We start from the raw sequence: 20357 nt of genomic DNA, 5'->3' as shown, positions 1-20357 counted from the left end.
GGGCTGGGGGGAGCCCCGGGGGACCCAGCCCTGCTGGCCGGGGGAAGGGGGCTGTGGTGGCCTTTGCCCTGGCTCTGCCGGGACGAAGCAGGTTTGAAGACACCCTAAAGCTTTTTCACTACGTTGTATTCAAAACTCACTTCTTCCTGGCTGGAAACGGTGCGAGTTATTAAATGAAGGTAGTATTAAAGATCTTCAGAAGAACCTAAAGTGCTGTCACGGCTGCGTTGCCCCCCATAAACCCAGCCAGTGTGTCTTCTTGGTGCAGCATCAGCCCTGCAGAGCAGCTTGTGATTGTTCAGCATCTCTGCGCCGAGATAAGTGCCCAGGCAGGTGTGAAATGGCTAGCTGACTTACAGGTTTTGTGTACTTCAGCGGTGCTGTTAGGATGCTTTACGAGCAGGAGTTGGGAACCAGTGCTTTAGCTGTGGTTTCCGTGTTCGTAATGTACAGGCATTGGTCACTCCTTTCTAAAGCAAGATAAATTAATCAATGTATTGGATAATGTCAAGATGAATGTTCACAGGTGTCCTGCCAAAGGTATTTGAAAGATTTGGCAGACCCTAAAGGAAAAGGTTGTCTGTGCTTTTCAGGTTTTACTTAGCTGGCGAGCTCTGAGTATAGGTGACCCTGCATTGTGTCTTTTAGTTTGCTTATTTTTCCTATTGCTGCTATACATACATCTCCAGTAAGAAAGCTAAATGGATTTCTCTAACCTAGGAAAATGCAGTGTTTAGCAAAGGGTAACACTTCTGTTATGTTCTGTGCAAACAGGGTTTGGTTAGGTAGGTTTGTTGGGTACCTCCTCTCTATATAACCAGGGAATTCGGACAGAAAGTATAAATTTGAAATGGTCTAAAGTAATCTCGGAAAAGTTGTTAGACCCGATCTTAGGTATTGCTATGTACGAGACATCTACATCTAACTGACAGTGGAGCATTTCTGAAAAGTAGGCCTAATATGTCTTGAATCTGAATATCCATGTTGAAAGGCTGCTTGCGTATTTTTTACCCGGTAATTTTTGGGCCAGTACCACTTCGGTATTGCAGTCTCTCAGTCTTGTGTGCTTCATTACATCTTACGCTTTTGGCAGTCTTGGAGCCAGCACATTCTGCAATGCCTATGTGTGGTGCTAGTGGTACTTAGTGACCTGTTGCAGGTTTCCTTTTCCTTTTTCTGGCATAGAAAGTGCCCCTGAAGTGTAGTAGGTCCTTTCAAGCTACATGTTATTGCAATTTTAGAGTGACTAGAAATCTGGAAAGATGCTAGCTTGGGTACAAGGAGTCTCTTTTGGAGGTGTTCTGAGCATTCACCTTAAAACTTCTAGCTTCCTTGGCAGTGCGTATTGCATTACTTACTTTCTTTAAATTTATAGATACAGTGGTGAAATTTTTTATTTCTGTTTGTTTTCTGTATTATAGTAGCAGCTGTTTTCAGAGATGAGGACCTTCATGATGTGAAAATGCCTGGGAAGGGGCATAAGCTTTTAATAGGCACATACAGGAGAAAGGATTGCTTAGTTTCCAGCACATCTCTAAGGTGTTTGGCTGAAGCCTGTCTTGGCTCCAAAGGCATCAAATCTTGACCTGAAGACAACACAAAATGGAAAAATAATTGCGGCTGTACAGCTGTCCTCCTTCAGTTCCTTTATTTCTGCTGTATTTATATCCAGTGTAGCAAAACCATCGTGTGCTCCACAGGAATGGGCCTTACCTAGTTCTGCTTTTTCCTAGTGGAGTACTTGAAGGAGGCATGAGGAAATGGGCTATCCACCCTGCAGACACCTGTCCCTTTCTTCCAGACCCTCTAGAGAAGTGCTGATCCAGAGGATTCTCATTGTCCAGAGTTCACCTCCAGGCCAAGAGTCTGGCAGCAGCAGAAGCAGCAACAGGCATGTGGTTTTGCTAGGAATTTTCAGCTGAATTGCCTGTTGTAGAAGGGGAGTGTTCCTGACTTTACACCAACTGCAAAATCTTTTCAGTTACTATCTTGTAGGGGGCGTTTCTTTGTTACTTTATCATTAAATTGAGAAAAGTGTTTGTTTGTAAGTCAGTCAAATATTAACAAATGAGGTGAATCAATCAAGTAGTGTTCCAGCTACGTAATTCTGGGTTTCTGTGTGTGTTTTAAATCAAAACTCGTAAGTATCGTGAACTTTCTTCTCCTGCCACCAAGCACTCCTTCCCCAAAGAGAGGTGAAAAAAATACCTAATTCAGAGTCATGCCAGTTATTTAAACAAAAATCAGGTAGATAGTGGCATTCTTATTTTTGTGAAACGTGTAAAGAGAATAAATACTTTGAGAGAGAGAGAGAGCTTCCTTGTGTCTCTATAAATAAGGAAAACTTGATAAGGAGGTAAAGCTAGTTCACACCTAGAAGGTCTTGGAAGGCTCAGAAGAGGTACAAAATAGACATTTTCAGTGGCTTTGAATATTACCTGTGAGGATAGTAAATGTGGTTATGTTGTGCACGGGAAGGAGAACATACAGGGCAGCAGACATTGTTGTGTGTGTAGGATTTTGGTGTTTAAGTTAATGCTTCTGTGGCTAAGGCTGCTTATTTCAGTAGAAACCTGGACACTGTGAAAGATATTAGATGTTGGATATGCATCAATCTGAGCTGGCTAGTTATCTCTGAGTGGCTTTCCTCTACTTCTCTGAATGGCTGTTTAGTAATTCAGCCTTAGATTTTGCTGCAATTTAAATTTGCCTCATTATCAAATGAGTTGCAAAAGATGTGTTATTGTGTAACAATACAGTAAACAAATTACTAATAAGAGTTAGAGAAACAGTGCTTTAAGTATGCAGAATATGGAGGGTTGGAGGGAAGCAAAATACAGTATTCTCAACCTTTTTTTTTTTTTGTTACTAGTATTCTTTTAAAATAAAGATACTCTGTTTCTGTGTCTGAAATGGATACTAAGAGCAAAACATTGTAGTGGCTCTTCTTTACAGCTTATGTCTGCTGCAGTGGGCGGTGTGTTCAGTCGTTACAATCTGAAGTAGCCCAGGTTTGGAAACCCCTGGCTTGGCCTGAATTGGCTGATAGCACCAGGAGTGGACCAGCATTCCTGGTGTGGATGAGTGGCTGATGAGTTGTGGTGGCAGGGAAGACTTAACACCACTCCCAGCCCCTAGGGATGGGCCAGGTAGTGCTTTGAGTTTAAAGTACTGTTAAAGTACTGGATATAGCAATGATCAGGCTCAGCTTATAACTGGAGGTAACAATGCAGTAAATCAACTGTTCAGCTTTTTCAGGCTGGGCCTCAGAAGTTTTCTGGAGTTCCTGTTGAAACTCCAGCTAAGTCTAGTCTGAACTGAAAAAATTCCCCGATCTGCGAGATCTCATTTAACAGATCCTACCCAGAATATTTCAGGCATGCACTGAAGGGTACCACACTGCAGATGTGCTAAGTTAAAGTGAACTGTGTGGTCCAGTACCGCTCAGTGCCACTGAGCAGCCCCAAATGTGAGCAAGAACCCCTTGTGTTAGGTGCTGTACAGACACAGAATTAAAAAAATGGGACCCTGCTCCAAAGAGGTTATAAGCTAGGAGAAAATATTGTCTGGTGGACAACAGGGCCACAGTGCTGTCATCTGTGCACATCAGTACCAGGTTACATGGAAAGGGGGAGTCCTAAGAGAAAGAACATGTAAGGGACTGCCATGTCCCCTTTGTGGAAGGAAGAAAACCTTAATATTACTCTTTGTGAAGACAAACTATTGTAAATATGGCCTAGAGTTTTGTCTGAAGTGCTTGCAGCCCCATAAACCTGGTTTGAGTCCTTATCTATTTCTGTTATGTTGTCCTCCGATTAAATCACCTGATAGTTGGCGGTTGTATGTGGTAGCCATTTTGGCATGCGGACCTGATTGGTGTGATTGACGCAGCAAGGGAAGCTGGTCATGCCAGTTCATGGTATTGTAACTCATGTTTGAGGCAAACTCTTCTGTGTAAGTTTTAAAGACAGCTTTATGTGAAACTTAAACTCTGTTGTTCTGCTGGTCACATTTGAGGAGTTCCTCAAATGCTGTCTGTCCCATCTCCTATGGATGATTGCTTCTTCAGCTCAGCCATTTTGTGGCCCTCATTGGACTAGGGTTCTGGACATGACAAAAAAGCCTATAAAAAAGCAAAAGCATCTTCATGTATTTGTCTGGTCTGAAGAGTGCTCAGAGGAGTATTTGAGCTGACACAAGCAAAAGAGTGGTTAAAAAATATGGGAGTGTGGAAGTCGTAGAAAGAAGCAGGCAGTTCCCCTATGAGATAATGACAGTGTGCCAGGATCATGCAGTGGTAGGGCAGGAGACTTGTGAACAGATTCCAGCGCTGTTCTCTAAACAGTGTCTTCTCTTAACTGGAGCCATCTGTTGAATTACTAGCAGTGTTCAGATAGACTTTCCCAAGGCAATTCCCATCCTGGTGCCACTCCATTGGGACAGCCAATTTGTGACTCTCCCGCCCCCCCAGGAGAGGCTCCTTTTTGTCTCTTCTTTGGGGTGCCAGTAGGATGTTCTGTGGCACGCTTGCTTGCAGCCTCTTCACAGTATTTGAAGATAAAGCAGTTGTCCTGCTAGCTAGGACATGGTGCCATGGAGGTTTGCAATGTGGAGAGACAAGCTTCCCCTTCTCCAGTTTCATTTCTTTTCTTCTCGTGGGGACAACAGAAAGTGAGCAGTGGCAGTGCTGCAGGCGCTAAGGAGGAATGGCTACAGGGACAACAGCCCTGAGCAAGATAGTGCAGGACCTGGGGAGGACCATCAGCCTTATACAGTCATTTCTGGAGGGCTGCAGCAAGAGCACTTCTGATGCACGTTTCTGAAACTTTTGGGAAATCTGTGATCGAGGCAGTGAGGCCAAACCCTCCTCTTTGGGGGCAGCCCTCTTCTAGACCATCATTGTCTCTGAAGGAGGTATTTGCCAGGTCATATGTTTGGCAATATTCGCATAGACCCAGGGCCCTATTACCCAGAGAAGGGACAGAAACGCAGCCTGGGGTCATCTTCAGTGTGGTGATGTGTATGCTTGCACCACAGCCACCCGCCCCATTGCGTGTACATAATCCCATAGGTGTAGTGGTGGGGTCTGCCTGAGGAGGTGCTAGCATGGGAGCTGTGCATCTCTCCATTTACAGCAGAGCTGGAGGAGTGTGGTTTGTCCTTTGTTGTTCTGGGAAATTCACTTAATAAATTTAAATTCAGCTCACTGTTGCAGCCTAGAGAAAGAAAGGCTAACAGGTTTTTTTACTCTTTGGAGCTGGCTTTTGTACTGTGTGCTTAGAGCCATGTACTGTCCTTAACCTGTGTGGACCCTGGACCCTTGTTTGCAGTGTGAGTTTGTTTGTGGAAGAGTGTGTGAGCACAAGAGGGGTCTTAGTGTCAGAGTGAAGGCTTTTGGAGGAATAGCCATGTACAATTGCAAATTTGTTTGAAGACTTAAAAGTGTTTTCATACAGCTAATAAAAAATGCTGTTGATTTATCAACATCAACTTTTATCTTTGTGAAGACCTGAAGTCCACAGTAGAATTCTACAAACTGTATCACTAAATAGCTGCTGGCTTGCAAAGTTTATCTAGTAATGTATTTGTAAGTCTGCAGAGTAAAAACAAGGATTTTTAATTTTTTTTTCCTTAATTTTCTCTCAAACCTTTGCACCTGTGGCTTTTCTGGTAACTAGAGAGCAGTGGTAGTTAACACTAGGTGGCTGTCTAACAAGTGATTTCTTGAATTAAGGTTCCTAAAGCAAATCAGCTGTGACAGCACCACTTCATGTGCTTGTGCGTGTTACCTTTCTTCTGTAGCTGAAGGGAAAGTGAACTAGTGCTTAATTGCAGAAAATGACAGCAATATAATACATGAACAGTCATGGCTGCTGGGGGTGAAAGCACACCACAGCCCTGCTTCACAGAGGACAGAGGGAAACTAGACCCTTGGGTGGGCCTGGTTCTCCTTCACTGAGAAGACTGGATTAAAAGTAAAACCCAGATCTGAGACCCTTTCGAGTTGACTGTCCCTTATGAGGGCTTTACTGTGTCATAAATTCTGGTATGTTTCACATTTGTTTGCATTTCTTTTTGTTTGCAGGCCACAAACCAGTGCTGTGCCTTTCTTACTGGCACACTGGAGGCTGTTCTCAGAAATAGCTCCCTCAAAGAGCTGGCCTGCAGCACCCGCTCAAAGGCCACGCACAGTGGGTTTCTGATGCTCCTTGAGATCACTGCATTGTTCTTTCAGGCTGCTCGTGAGCTCAGGCCCTGTTGCATCTGCAGCTGTAGATTTGGTGCCTTCCCTAGGGGCTTACAGCTGGAGTGTAAGGAGAGGCAGTTGGTGCTTTGCCACCCAGCAGTTGAACTTTTGTCACTTCAGCATGAAGAATTGCTAGGACAAGGCTTGTTATGACACTGTTTTCTGAACTCATCAGCCAGTCTTAGCATCAAGTCTTTTACAGAGGTGATAGCTAAAGAAAGCCTAGGAACTTCTATTTCTTAAGTAAGGTTGAAAACAACCTCTTTTACCATAGCTTGTTAAGAGACTTTGAACAGCTTGGCCAGATGCAAACACCTATAAATACTCTGAACCCACTTCTCAGGTGCAGTGGAGTTCTGACTGCGTGATTTGGGATGCAGCAGGAGAGATGCATGATTTGGGACAGAGCAGGAGGCTGAGTCCCTTGAGATAGGACTTAGAACAGCCTCAGGGCTGCTTCTGGCTGGGCCAGCTGCAACTGTCCCCTGGGATCAGTGCTGCTGGGTTGCAGCAGAGCCATGTGCTGCTCCCATTTCCCTTTCTTCTTGCCTCTGGCATTTCTGATTCGGAGCTCACAGTTGTAGGGTAGAGTTGGCTTCACTGGTATCTGTCATCCTGGAATTTCCCTTTATGGCAGGAATCACAGCCTCCCAGCTGGCATCAGCTACTTACTCTGTCCCCGTACCCTTGATGTTCATGTTTTTAATGAACTGGCACCAACAGCACATCCTCCAGTCTGGGAATTCTGGTTCCACTTGGGAAGTAGCAGACCTTGTGATACTGATTTGAGGGTAGGTGAGCACAAGGGCACCATCTGTGTTTTAAACAGTAGGGTGTTTGGAGCAGTGTAGATTTGCTAAGCGTGATGGTAGCACCTTCTCATCTCTTTGAGAATAGTGGGTGGGACACGGGCTGGAGATCACATGGAGGAGGACAGACCTGTCAAGCCTCTAGCGTCCTCTGAGGTTTGCTTACTCACTCAGATGCAAAAGCCAGGTATCTCCTACATTTGCACTGAAGTGCCACAGCCTCCTTCCAGCTCCCTGAGCCCATGAGATGGGCACGACTGGTCAGTTCTTCTCTCTGAATCCCGACTGCCTCTGGTGAGGAGACAGACCAGTGGTGTTGGGGCTGCACCCAGGCTTTTGGCAGAATTTCAAATTCGAAAGAGCAGTTGGGCCTGGCACCAGGACCTCTTCCCCACCACCTTCCCTGGTGAAGGATCATGCACATGAGGCTAGACAGTGATTGAGAAATTAGAGGAGTGCAAGGCTGGGGAGGGTGGTGACTGGCTTTTGAGCTGTCTGTGGCTAATTTATCAGTGATAGATACTAGTTATCTCTAAAACATGGCATAGTAAACTGGGTATGAGTTGACATCTGAGCTAGATTAACTAATCAGTGAATCCTCTCATGCTTCCATTTCAAAGTTTTGTTTTAATAATTGTATCCTTAAACTTGTCTTCACTGAAGAGTCGACCTGAGCTGTCTACCAGGGTTTAGCTAATTTTCCTCATTGCTTCACCTCTGTCCACCTCCCTTTCTCCTTCCTGCTCCCACGGAAAAATCTTTGCCTTGTTTGGAAGCCCTCAGGCTGGGGGCATTTTCCCACATGAGTGTTGGCAAGCACAGAAGCAGACTGGGGGCAGGAAGGTGGGTGTAGGACTGCAGCCTACTCTGCCTAGGTTAGGCCAAGCAGACAGAAAATAGAAACACATAGTGTTGACCAACTGTAGAAGAGGTGGATCTTTGGGTACCTCCTGTTTGTTTAGCTATTTTCCAGAGTTTTACCACTGTAGGTTCATCATCCTTTACCAGGACAGCATGTGTGACAGTGTTGACTGGTGCCTGTGGAAGACAGGTAGATTTGATATGGCATATGTGGAAAGAGGATTTGCTTTTGAGTAGGGAGTTTGAAATCCCAGGAATTTCCATGCCAAATTTTGTACTTTTTTTTTTACCCTTGTATCTTTTGAGACCATGAAGAGGAGGGTAAAGAAGCACAATGTGGACTTTAAAAAAAAAAAAAAAATTTAAATAAGTTTGAATGAAAATTCCAAAGTGTCTTAATGATTTATGGACATCAATCTTGTTTGGAGATTGCTGGGACTTGTGTACTCAGGGCATAAGTAAGTGTTTGCCAGTCTGCCCATCTGTCATCTTTTCAACTCCTGACTTATCACTGTATGAGAATTCAGTCCCTTGGTTAACTTCTACCTTGTTTGTTTTTTTTTTATCCCCTCTTCAGACAAGTGAGAGAGAGACTAAAGAAGCAAGTTGTTGAGATGAAAGAGAAATTTCCAGGCTTCAGACCAGGACTCGCAATTTTGCAGGTATTGTTTTCTTTAATGACAGCTACAGAAAATCTATGTTGCTTTGCAATGGTAAGTGCACAGCTGATGAGCTTCATCAAAGCTGCCTTGCAATGGTAATGTTTTATAAGGAACAGAAGAGCAGAGTTCCCTGTGGGATGGTAACACAGTTCTGTGATGTCTTTTCCCCAAGTACCGGGGCCCAGAAACATTTTGGGGGTTTTGGGTTGTTTCTTTTCTTCTTTCACCAGACCCTTGCAGTTCTCTGTTTGAGCATTATGTTTGTGAAATGGTGAAAGTAGGCTTCTGGCCTATTAAGAGGAAGCAGTGCTTGTAGACTCTATTCCAAGTCTCTGCATTTGTGTGAGTCCCAAAGCCTGTCAGCTTTTGAGATGTGTTTGTACCAGAAATCTTTGAAATGGGGTGTTTATTAAGGGATTTCGTCTGCTGTTACATCAGAACATGGAGAGAGGCGGGGGGCAGGGGGGGAACCCAACCAAAAACACCTTTGGCCAAGAAGACTTTGAGTGCAGGGGATGGAACAAAATCCCATTGCTGAATTTGATGTCTGTCAGAAGTGTGAGTAAGTGCTAGAGTCTACACAAAAACACTTGCGGAGGAAAAAAGCACTCATCAGTACAGGGTTTTAGCCTGTGTTTGGCAAAATTAAGGTGATTTTTTTTTTCCTTGCAGCTATAAAAAATGCAAACTCTTTGTGCTTAGATCAGGTGACTAGCAGTAGCAAGTGTCATGTAACAGGAAGGAACTGTGTGTCCACAAAGGACTGATGGAATGCAAGTGGCTGCTTAGAGAAGTGGCTTCTGTCCTTATTCAATATTTTGGGTCCCTGAAGTGTTCTTGGTGCCTGTCTCTGGATTCCATTGCTAAGACCACTATAGTACACAAAGACCATGCTCCTCTTCAATGCCAGGAACAAATTTGTTTGTGGTTTGTTTGGGTTTTTTTTTTTTCTGGTTTTCTTTTCTATTGGCTTTAAGAAGATCCTCTCTACAGAAGACTCGTCTTCAGGTGTTTAGAAGGGAGGAGGAAGGTCTTTTATTTAAAATTTACTAAGGATGCTTTGATGGAAGTTGCCGAACTGCTGGCCATGTAAACTGTCTTAAAAATTGCTGTCTTGTAGTGTTATTGGATTTTTTTCTCGGTTGGCCTGTGTTCTCTTCAATCCTGGGTTGTCTCAGAGTCCTTTACAACCTGTTTGCTTTTTGGCTCTTTGACACTTTTGTAAGCTACCAAACAGTCTGGACTTGGAGTTCATCTCCTAATGCTGATATTCTCAGCTGCCTATTTTTCAGTTAAGTCAGGACGATTAGCTGTTTCTGATATGTAGCACTCCACACAATATGTGCTCTTTTCTTGGGAGGTATCTGGTGTCCTCTGAGCTCAAACAATAAGTCAGTTAATCTTTATTTTTTGTCCTGTAGTCAGGAATGTCCTCTTTTGCACAATATACATGGTTTGTTTGCTGACATCTCCTGATGACCGCTCTCTTCCTTCTTTTCTGCTCTGTATGAGGCATACCTTTTCCTAAATCCAGCAGATTTTAAAGGGGAGAGCCCCTTTGTCTAACCCTAAGGAAGAAGAACCAGTGTATGCTGGGTGATCAGGTAATGCAGTCACCCCTGCAGCTTGTAATCTGTGTGAGAACCAGGTATAGCTACCAGGGAACGGAGTTTCAAGAATTTGCTTACCAGCTTTTCTTTATTTGCCCCTCATTTTCTTATGATTACAAGGAGCATTACCTTTAACAAAACATACTGGATGTTGCAAGCAGTCTTCTGAAATGCAGTTGTGCTGTAATCACCCGATACTGCCAAAAACTACAGGCATTTGTTCCACTTGCTGCTTTCTCTTTGTGCGTCACTTTGTTCTTGTTCTGTTGGTTTTTCTTTGGCAGGAAAATTCTCAAGGTACAAAACAGCAGTGGAAGAAATCTCTCCATCAAGGCACATGTATGTGCATAAAATTAAGATTCCTGGGTATCAAAGCCCAACTTTTCTGAAAGCCTTAATCAGATAATTGGATGTTATCAGCACCTGCTGATCATGTTAATTAGCTAGCGATTTAACTTTCTCAGATGAGATGGCAGGCAGTATTTTCTGCTGTGGAGAACAATGTGTTTCTAAGGTTTTTCAACAGGTGTAAATAGTGTTTATGCAGGAGATCAGACAACTTGTCTTTAGCTGCCTCTTACTTGAAAGAACACTTTCCTACTAGCTCCAGCTACTTATAGCCTCTATCAATGTGTTTTACAGTTATTCAAGAATACCTCTGTCTCCTTGGTGTAGCTCAAAGGAAGCCAAGGGTTAAGCCCATCTCAGCCTGTGAACGGGTCTCTATTCTGCAACGTGACTCAACTGTCTTTTCATCCTTAGGTTGGAAATAGGGATGATTCGAACCTCTACATTAATATGAAGCTGAAGGCTGCTGCTGAGGTAATGCCCAAACTCTTAGTATTTCTTTTTACCCTCCTATAGTAGGTCAAATCTGAATATGAAAAAAAAGATGCAAATCAAATAGTTTTATCTAAGCCTTGCCTGTATTGGAGAAACCAGTGTTGGCCTGAATTCTTTGTTATAAGGAAGGTAACCTGACATGTAGCCAAGTGGGGTAACAACAGTGTGGGTTGGTGCCACTTTTTGTGTGATCATCTCCTAGATTACACGTGTCTGAAGTGCTGATGCTCTGTCTTTCCTGACCTGTGGCCATGTGCTTACCTTCCCTGAATGCCTTGTACCTGCAGTTGCCTTGCATCTCTCACCAAGTGGTACATTACACGCTACAGCAGGGCTGGGAATGTAGATGAGTCCCTGTTTCCCTAGGTGATAGCTGGCATCTTCTCTGCTGGCATTTCAAGGCAGTATGCTGTCAAGCCAAGATCTTGTTGTTCATGTCAAAAGGTGAATAGGACAGTTAAAGTACGGACCAATCTAAGTAGGCAAAGCGCTAATCTTTTTTCTTGTCTTCTGTTGATGATATTTCCAAATAATAAGACTGTAGCCACAGGAACAGGAGATAGACCTGGGAAATGTGACAGAATGTAGCTGTGACTGGGCTGGACTGAGAATAGCCAGATCAATCTCTGATGTCAATTCAGAAATCAGATAATTTGTTGGTATTCTCATTTGCAGATTGGGATCAGTGCCAATCACATAAAACTGCCAAACACAGCAACAGAAGCTGATGTAAGTAATATAGCCAATAATGAAAAATACATAATTTTGGTCTTGAGCTCAAGAGGTGAACTTATATTTGCCCTCTCATTTTATAAAAGAAGACTGCTTGCCCATAGATATTAACTCATGAAAAAAGAAATGGAACCTGCTGAGATTTTATTTTTAAAAGAAAACTAAAGCATTACAAAGTAAAATTTAGAGACTTTAACAGGTATTTTTCTAAAAATAAAAAATGTGAGTCATTTATACTCTTGGGTAGAAAAACTAAACATATTGTATGTGTCTTTTAATCCAGACAGGATTGTGCTTTTTCCTTTGCATCAGTCATATTTCAGTTTATCAGCCATTAGGTTTTTGATCTTTACTTCTTGTAGGTCCTCAAGTGCATTGCCTCTTTGAATGGAGACCCTGCTGTTCATGGCTTTATAGTGCAGCTGCCACTTGACTCTGATAAACCCATCAGTACAGAAAAAATAACCAATGCTGTTGCACCTGAGAAGGATGTAGATGGGTAAACTGCTTCACCCCTGGAGAGCATGACAGCTACTCCAGAAAGAAACCTCTTTTTTTTTTTTTTTCTTTTCTTTTCTTTTGAATGGTGATCATGAGGCTGGGAATCTTACTTGGCCTTTATTCTTTCAAAATACAGCTTAAGTAGCATCAATGCTGGGAAACTCTCTAGAGGGGACCTTGGAGACTGCTTTATTCCCTGTACGCCAAAAGGATGCATGGAACTTATCAGGCAGACAGGTAAGGATGTTTCCATCCATTATTCATGAATGCGGTAGTCTTCAATAAGAGGAGAAATTGTGCACCTCGCAAGGCTATGCTTCGCATTGAAACTTTTGTTAAGATGCCACATTTCATCTCTGCCTTTTCAGATAGGAAAAGAGCTAGTTTTAAAGTGGTCCGTCCTTCCTCCCTTCCAATTCCCTAGCACACACAACCCAGAAGAAAAATAATATCTTGAAGTAGCAGAGCCAGACTTAAACTGACCAAAAGACTCCAGAGCTGTTTGAGTTAGTTTGTACTAGAATGCACAATGACCTATTTTTACTTTCTCCTAACTTTCTGTGGTGCAGGCATCCAGGTTGCAGGGAAAAGAGCTGTAGTGGTTGGTCGCAGTAAGATCGTTGGTGCTCCCATGCATGACCTGCTGCTGTGGAATCACGCAACAGTAACCACTTGCCATTCAAAGACCTCAACGCTGGCTGAGGAGGTAATGACAGGATGGATGCGTGAGGCTGTAATTATCTGCTGCAAGCCAGTGCTGCTGCTGCATATTGCTACTCAGTGTATTGCTACCCTAAGTCATTGGGTCTGGGTTGTCTTTCATCTGAAACGGTTTCCCAGTCCTGTTCATTGGATGGTTGTGTAAATACTTCTGCTGGAATAGGATCCTGATTATTTTTGGCCCTTAATTAGAGGCTTTTAATTATAACAATAAAATTATTATTTTTGTTTTCTTTGGGCAAGTGCCGAGAATTTAATCATCCCTTCCTAATCTCCAAGTAGTGGCCTGCAAGACAGCATATGTTTTTGTTTTTTCCCGAAAAGGCCAGGTGGTCTTTTGCTTTAATGGCTGGGAAATGCTAGACCAAATGTTTTCTCCAGGGTTTTTTTTTCCAGTCTATTTTCTATGGCTGGGAGTTGGTACCATTTTCCTCTTTAGCAGTGAGAGTGACAGAAATAGTGTGTTGCTGTGCTGCCACCTACTTGGATTTCGTAGAGCAATCAACACTGCCAGGCTCTGTAGGCAAGTATTAAAGCTGAAAAGAGGGTAGGTGTATTTGAATATAACTCACAAGGAAGATCAGAAACACTGCAGTGCTTCACGCCATTAAGTTGCTGTTCAGTAAGACTGTCATTAGGTTGATTAACAGTTGAAGTGCTAATTCTTAACGAAATCTTAAAAATAGTTAATCGCCCTTGAAGATTAAAAGAAAAAATTCCAAGGGATAGCAGCTTCCTAAGCAAACATGAATGAAGCAGTGCAAGAACTGACAACGAGCTTCAGTCAGAGTCTCTAGCACCAGCTTTGTGACCAGATCTGTGAAATTTACTGAGTACTGTCTGAAGGAATATTAGTGCTGAATTACAATCAGCTTTCCCTGGAGTTGCATGTTACACAGTCCTGGACTTAAAAACCACAAGGCAATGCTGCCACAAGCGCTGCTTAGAGTTCTGTGCAGGGGTTGTTTCTGGCTGCTGTCTGATGAGTGCTGAGTATATTCGTAGCATTGAAAAGAACAGCTGAATATGCAGGGATATTTGAAGGGAGTGAGATAAGAATATGCAGAAGGCTTTAATTTTATCTAAAAGTAGTCTGTGTGATCCACTTGGGAATCATGGAGGAGTTCAAAGGAGGTTGTGAAGTGTTGACTAGCAATAGTTCAGGGTAGGAGTGTGAAAATAGGCCATAATTTCTGGCTGCAGGAATTTGTGCTTGCCAAGGAACTGCTAGCTACCTTTAATTGTTGATGATGCCCTTCTACCCCTCCAATGGCAATGAGTGAGCACACAGTTTTACTGCAACTGAAGCTGATCTAAGTTGCTGCTGAAGCAGCCCTGCATTTTTCCACTGCCGGTGTGACAGAGTTGTTTGTTTTTTTTTTTCATAGGTTGGTAAAGCTGATATCCTGGTGGTTGCAGCTGGTAAAGCTGAAATGGTAAAAGGTGAATGGATCAAACCTGGTGCAATTGTAATAGACTGTGGAATTAACCATGTGCCAGGTGCGTGGGTAAGGTATAAAGAGTGGGGATGTGTTTATTTGTATATAAATGCAGTTACTAAGTAAGTACATGGATACTGTTTCCTTGGTGTTTCTAGTCAATGCAGACTTATTTCTCTTTTAAGCCTGTCTTAGGTAATGATAGCAACCTCTGAAGATGCCAGAATACAAAAAGGTTGGTTTGAAGTACTGCCCTAAAGCAGATCAGTGGCAGTTCTGTTTCTGTCTTCAATGAGGCTGATGATCAGTAGAGGAAAGAGGAGGCCTAGGAAATACTACAGCAGAATATCCATGTAATTTGCTGCAACTACATAGTGAAGTCTTGCTGCTGTTGTCACTTGTGAGTGTGCAGCTTTGCTGTCATTACTTTGCAGTTAGATCTGATTAAGCTGTTCTGTTTGAAATACATAAATGGCAAGCAGTCTCTTAAAGTAGCTGTGGATTTGTTGAATCACAACATTAACTTCTTAGGCTTGAATGGCTGTTGCCTTGAGACAAAGCAGCTTCTGCAAGAGTATTGGTGACAGTGGCTCTGGCATAGAATAAAGTGCTTGAACATAATGGATTTTAGGGTAGGGTTTCACTTAGCTACTGCTTCCTTACAAAGGAGGAACAGACAGTCTGGCAATTTCTGTTTTCATCTTATTTTAAATCCAAATTACAGATATTGAATGATATGGAAAATTAGTCACCATCCAACTATCTCTGTGCTACACCCACAAGGCTTTTAAAAGGTAGTTTTCATAATTAATCAGTCGTTTTGTTGCCATTATTTAATGGAATGTAAAGAAATTTCTGTTCAGCAGTCTTGTTCCTCAAAGATGACACTGGGTTGCATTTAAAAACATTAGTCCTCTGTCTAATTAAAATTAAAAAGTCATCTGCTGTTGCTGTTTGTTGCTTGATGTATTTGTGCCAAGTTACCCAAACTGAGGCAATTTGCCAAAACCCACAGGGTCGCTGCTGATTTGCATGAAGCAGAATGGCTTGGAGTCTCCCCCACTAACATGTTGCAAATAAAACTACCATTGTGTTTCTGACATATGATGGTATGACCTTTTTTCAGGCTTGATGTGAACTGCATCTCTGAGGGGACATCCCTGTTTCTTTGCAATTAGTCTGCCTTGGGCAGTGCACTGGGATCTGAGCTTCTTGTACACCCAGCCTAGCCAGCATTGCATGGCAATATGCTTAGTGGCGTTGTGAGACTCAGTAATCGGGGCTTGATTAGAGTACCGTGGAAATCGTCAGATTTCAAAATGATGGATGCCACAGACTTCTGTGGTTTTCTGAAGCTGTTGAGTTTTCCTGCCTCTTTCTTCCCTTCTGATTGGTTGCGAAAAAGCTTTCAGATGAATCTTTTGGGAAATCAGTGCCAGAATTGTGGGAATTGCAATGCTACAGAAAGAACAGCAGCTAGTTTGCCAGCTTCTCTAGCTACATCACTGTACAGATAGAATATTGCTGCTAGCTGTGATGGTGCTTTGAACGTGGCAGGGAGAGAAATATCACAGTTGCCATACATCTTACCATAGCTGTTAGTGTAGCCAGCTAGGTGCCCCCTAGGTGTACATGTGAGTTGCAGCTGGAGGACGTGGCAATCTCTGGATATGCCTATACTTTGCAACTCGGGGTGTCCTGTACAGGCAAATCCCAATACGATTTGACATACCAGGGCATTAACTTCATGCAGGCTTGCCAAGTTGGAGTTAAAAAAAGTTATAGCCATGTAGCACCATGCAAATGCAGCTGTTGTGCTTTCGAATGGAGGGTGGCCTGTATACTCCCAAGGCTGCCAGTTTGGAGGCTAGAATGGGCAGTTTAGGCACATCTGGCTTTGCGTTCATGTTTACTACAGCTGAACAGAATTTCTTCCAGGTCTCCAGGTAGAGAGAGAGGAAGAGAGGATCTCCTGAAACCTCTATTAGAGCGGACAAGTGTGTCTTATTCCCTTTCCAAACTGGATTGTATTTGTCTTTCTCTCCCCACTGCTGCAGTTGGAGGGCTACTCCAGCAAAAATTCTAAATGCTTTAGTCCAGGTCTGTAGAAATTGCTCTGCTACAGGAAGGGAGAGCAGTGCAGGTAGAGGATATTCCCAGAGATAGCATAGTCTCTGGAGTGTCCCTTTCTGAGTCCTGGTGGAGGAAGCAACCCTGTTCAAAGTCCTTCTCTGCTATGGGATTTTGCAGCCCTAGCCAACAGGGAACCTTGAACAGTGGGATATGAGAGCAGCAAAGGAGGATCAGCCTCTGAGGATCTCGGTGCCATGCTCTTCAAACACCAGAGGAGCTAGAAAGATATAGAAAGCCTTGACTTGGCGCTCTGTTTATATCTTCATGTACTGGGAATCAAGCTGGCATCACAGGCCTATAAAATCAGATTGTGTTGGATCCCTCATGAAACACCTTTCCTAGTGGTGTCCAGAAAAAGCAGTAGACTGCAAGCAGCTGGTCTCATGTTTTATAGATGAGGGTCATGTATGGTCTTGTGTGTTTGCAGTCATATATCTACCAGAAACGTGTTACAGTTGCATGTACATTGGCACAAGTTTGCTTGGAAGTCATGTGGATATTCCCAGCCCTTGTCTGGCGGAAGTAGGACTGTGAATTAGCTCCGATCCAGAAGCTGCACTCAGGCTCTCTCTCATGCAGCTGTCTCTGGAGATAGATGGAGATCATCATACCTGTTCATTCCATATGTGTAGCATGTCCTTCATTTCTTTGATCTCAAAGTCCTTGGATGCTCGCTCTCATGCGTTCCAGCTGGCTAGAGAACCTACTGGACCAAAGAAGACACAGGCACTGGGAATGGTTATAGTGTCACTGATACTCTCTGTAACTAGTTTGGTTTTTTTAAGAGTGGGATGATGAATATTGAGAAGGTGAAATTATGGGGAGAGCCGGAAAGCGTTGTACGTGAGCTTTCCTTCAAAAGAATATTTTAAAGGTAATTGAATAGCTCCTAAGTTGTGCTCTGCAGTGCTTGGCGTGAGGTGCGGGATGCAGAGGCAGGGACTGGAGGTTTGTTTGGCTTGTGCTCATCACTGCGTCTGTGTAACATGTTTGTGTGTGGAGTGCCTAATTCATCGCTTGTTTTCATTCTTGGGCCTGGAGTCTTCCTGGCCGGGGTGGCTGGTAAGCCTGCTTGGTATCCTTGGAAGAAAATATGATTATGTTATTTGCCTTTTGCAACCTTAATTAAACTGATCTCTAGACTGGAAGGACAGATTGGTCTGCAGTTCAGGCAGCAAAGCTGACAGTGGCTGCTGTGATGTTGTTCAAGCTTTGAGCTTTAGGGAGAAGAAGTGTTGCTTAAAACACAAACACAGCAAAACATCCAAGCTGCTAATTGTCAGTAACAATGCAGCTGAAAATTAGTGTTGGCAGGAGCTGCTTTTGCTCCCTCTTTAGTTTTAACATAATCAGCTGTTTCGGAGTTTGGTTTCTCTTCCTCTCCTCCCCCTCACCAAATGTATGTTAAAGTTATTGATTGTGTTCTGATCAAACATACACTTACTGTATCCAATATAATATTTCAATGTAACAACGTTAAAATCTATCTTCAGGTTTTTCACACTGCTTAAGTTCCCTAGAGTCCTCATATCTGAAATGAGGATCTGCCACTCTAGGAGAAACTTAAATTTTCTTTTTTTGATATGCTGTGTCTATAATCAGCGAGTTCCTTAGATGATTGTGCTAGTTTTACTAATGCATTTTGTCTTTTTCTCTCCTTATGTGTGAGCTTAAAGGTCACCACTGGAAAAAAGTGCTATATCTGTTTCTGAATTGTCAGGTCATGTAGTGCAGCAGGATATAGCAATTTCTTTTGCCAGGGAGAAAGGAGATTATTCTACTGGAGCTCTCTTAAGCCACCTATGAGGTTTGTTTTGACAAGACTCTGATCTCTGTGAACTGCAGTATTTACAGGTCCATCATTAGAACGGCAACGAGTAATTGAAAAGCTCAGCACTTTCTGTCTTCATTTTCTGTAAATGCAGGTGATTTTATTCGATAGTAAGGCCTAGATGTCCTCCAAAATGGAACAGAGCAAATGTAAACCTGGGTTTTTGGAACAAGTCAGCCATGTTTCTTCTCTCGCTTCTTCTAGACCATTGATATTTATCTCCTTCAAATTGGAAACTGTACTAATCCTTCAGAGCAATACAGCAGGAGCTGTGAGAGGATGTTTCAGGTGACATCTCTATTGTATGTCCCATTTGTGTTTTATTATTGCACAGATGTAAGACTTGGTCTGTGTTTTGGTCCCCCTGCATTTGTTTTGGAGTCATCTTCAGACTGCCCTGTGGGCCACGTGCCATGAGAAAATACTTGCATGCTCAAGGAAAGGGGGAATCTATCTGGCTGAGGATAAATGGCGCTTAATGGGAAGATATGTTGCATGAGCTGTTGACGCTCTGAGTGAAACATGATGATAACAGCTTCATCTTGTGATGTTGTTTTTAACTTTTTATCTTCCTTTACAGCTTCCTGGGTACTCAGCTTCTGTTTTGTTTACTCCAACAGAGGAAAAGACTTCAATTTAGTCAGTGCTGCCTCCTCTGTTTTGGTGAAATGTGATGTGTAACTTACTTTTTCCTTAAATCCCCAGACAGCACAAAGGCCAGTGGAAAAAGAGTTGTAGGAGATGTGGCGTACAGTACAGCAAAGGAAAAAGCTTCCTACATCACCCCAGTTCCTGGTGGCGTTGGGCCTATGACTGTGGCCATGTTAATGCAGGTATGTGGGCAGACTGTGAGACTGGTGGTCATCTCCTCTACCTTTGCCTTTGGGGTATGTTGCTGCTGACCATCATCACGCTACCAAGGCTGGTGCTTCCTTCTTGCTCTTACAGAGGTCTAGTTGGATTTCCAACTTCTAGCCCAAACAGTTTGGATTCAGTTAACTGAGGAAGAAGGTGGACCTTAAGGAAATGTTAGGACAGAGTTCTAAAACTATCTGTAGGGTGATTGGATAAAAAGGAGGAGTGTAACAGTATAAGCCAGCTCCCTTTGTTTCCTGCTTTGCTTAATAAACCCCGCTGACACAGAACACCCCAAAAGATCCAGCACACTGGAAGATAGATAGGTAGATGGATAGATAGATATGGTGGGGTTTTTTTCTTTTTAAGAAAACTATGAGCAGAGTATCATTTTGGATTGTTAGCAAATGCTTTAATCAAAGCACTTTGTGTTAATCCCAAACTGAGACAGATGGGAGGGGAAAACCTTTGAGTCTCTTTGTTAACCAGCATGGTTCATACAGTGGTGGTTGCTATAATGCATTCTCATGCTCATTTTAGAGCACAGTGGAGAGTGCGCAGCGTTTTCTGGAGAAGTTCCAGCCTGGAAAATGGAACATCCAATATAACCAGCTTACCCTAAAGGTGCCTGTTCCAAGGTAATGCTTTCAGATGAAGCCACTGGCAGTATTCATGCAGTATAGCATTCACTTCTGTTCCCAAGCTTTGTGTAATATGGGGCATACATGTATGTAGACTGTAGCTGGCATTGAAGTTTGGAGAGAAGTAGAGAGAAAGCACTGTGAGGCCTTCCTAAGGGAGCAGAGCTAACCTGCAGTGGTGCTGTGACATATGTTGAAGTGTAGGCTTGGGTCATCCTGATAGTACTAAGGCATAAACATGGACTTCCACAGACTCTTTAGGACAACTAGATAGTTGTTGATTCAGCAAATAGCGAGACACTTGTATTTTGGAAAATTTTCAGTCTGACATGGCAAAAACCTAGCATCTTGAAGTAGGAGTTGTTGGTGTCAAGTCCCCAAGGAGCAGTTGAAAATATACAAAATACCATAAGGGAGCATAACACGCTGCCTACAAAAAGGCATTCTTGGGGTAGGAGGAGTCGGGGGCGGGG

At 43.1% G+C, this 20357-nt stretch overlaps 1 protein-coding gene across 1 annotated transcript in view; it reads left to right on the top strand.

Annotated features, from left to right (window-relative positions):
• Nucleotides 1-8500: 8500 nt before the first annotated feature.
• MTHFD1 (methylenetetrahydrofolate dehydrogenase, cyclohydrolase and formyltetrahydrofolate synthetase 1) overlaps nucleotides 8501-20357 on the top strand; it is a 34411-nt gene continuing 22554 nt past the window's right edge. The window contains exons 1-9 of the mRNA XM_019470508.1: nucleotides 8501-8579; nucleotides 10952-11011; nucleotides 11708-11761; nucleotides 12127-12263; nucleotides 12402-12502; nucleotides 12835-12971; nucleotides 14374-14485; nucleotides 19094-19221; nucleotides 19784-19881. Of these exons, the coding sequence (XP_019326053.1) occupies nucleotides 8532-8579; nucleotides 10952-11011; nucleotides 11708-11761; nucleotides 12127-12263; nucleotides 12402-12502; nucleotides 12835-12971; nucleotides 14374-14485; nucleotides 19094-19221; nucleotides 19784-19881 (875 nt within the window). The 5' untranslated portion in view covers nucleotides 8501-8531. The remainder of the gene's footprint in view (nucleotides 8580-10951; nucleotides 11012-11707; nucleotides 11762-12126; nucleotides 12264-12401; nucleotides 12503-12834; nucleotides 12972-14373; nucleotides 14486-19093; nucleotides 19222-19783; nucleotides 19882-20357) is intronic.

Source organism: Aptenodytes forsteri, unplaced genomic scaffold (genome assembly GCF_000699145.1).
Source record: "Aptenodytes forsteri isolate BGI_AS27 unplaced genomic scaffold, ASM69914v1 Scaffold479, whole genome shotgun sequence".
NCBI lineage: Eukaryota > Metazoa > Chordata > Aves > Sphenisciformes > Spheniscidae > Aptenodytes > Aptenodytes forsteri.
This window is presented reverse-complemented; position numbering and strand designations above follow the sequence as displayed.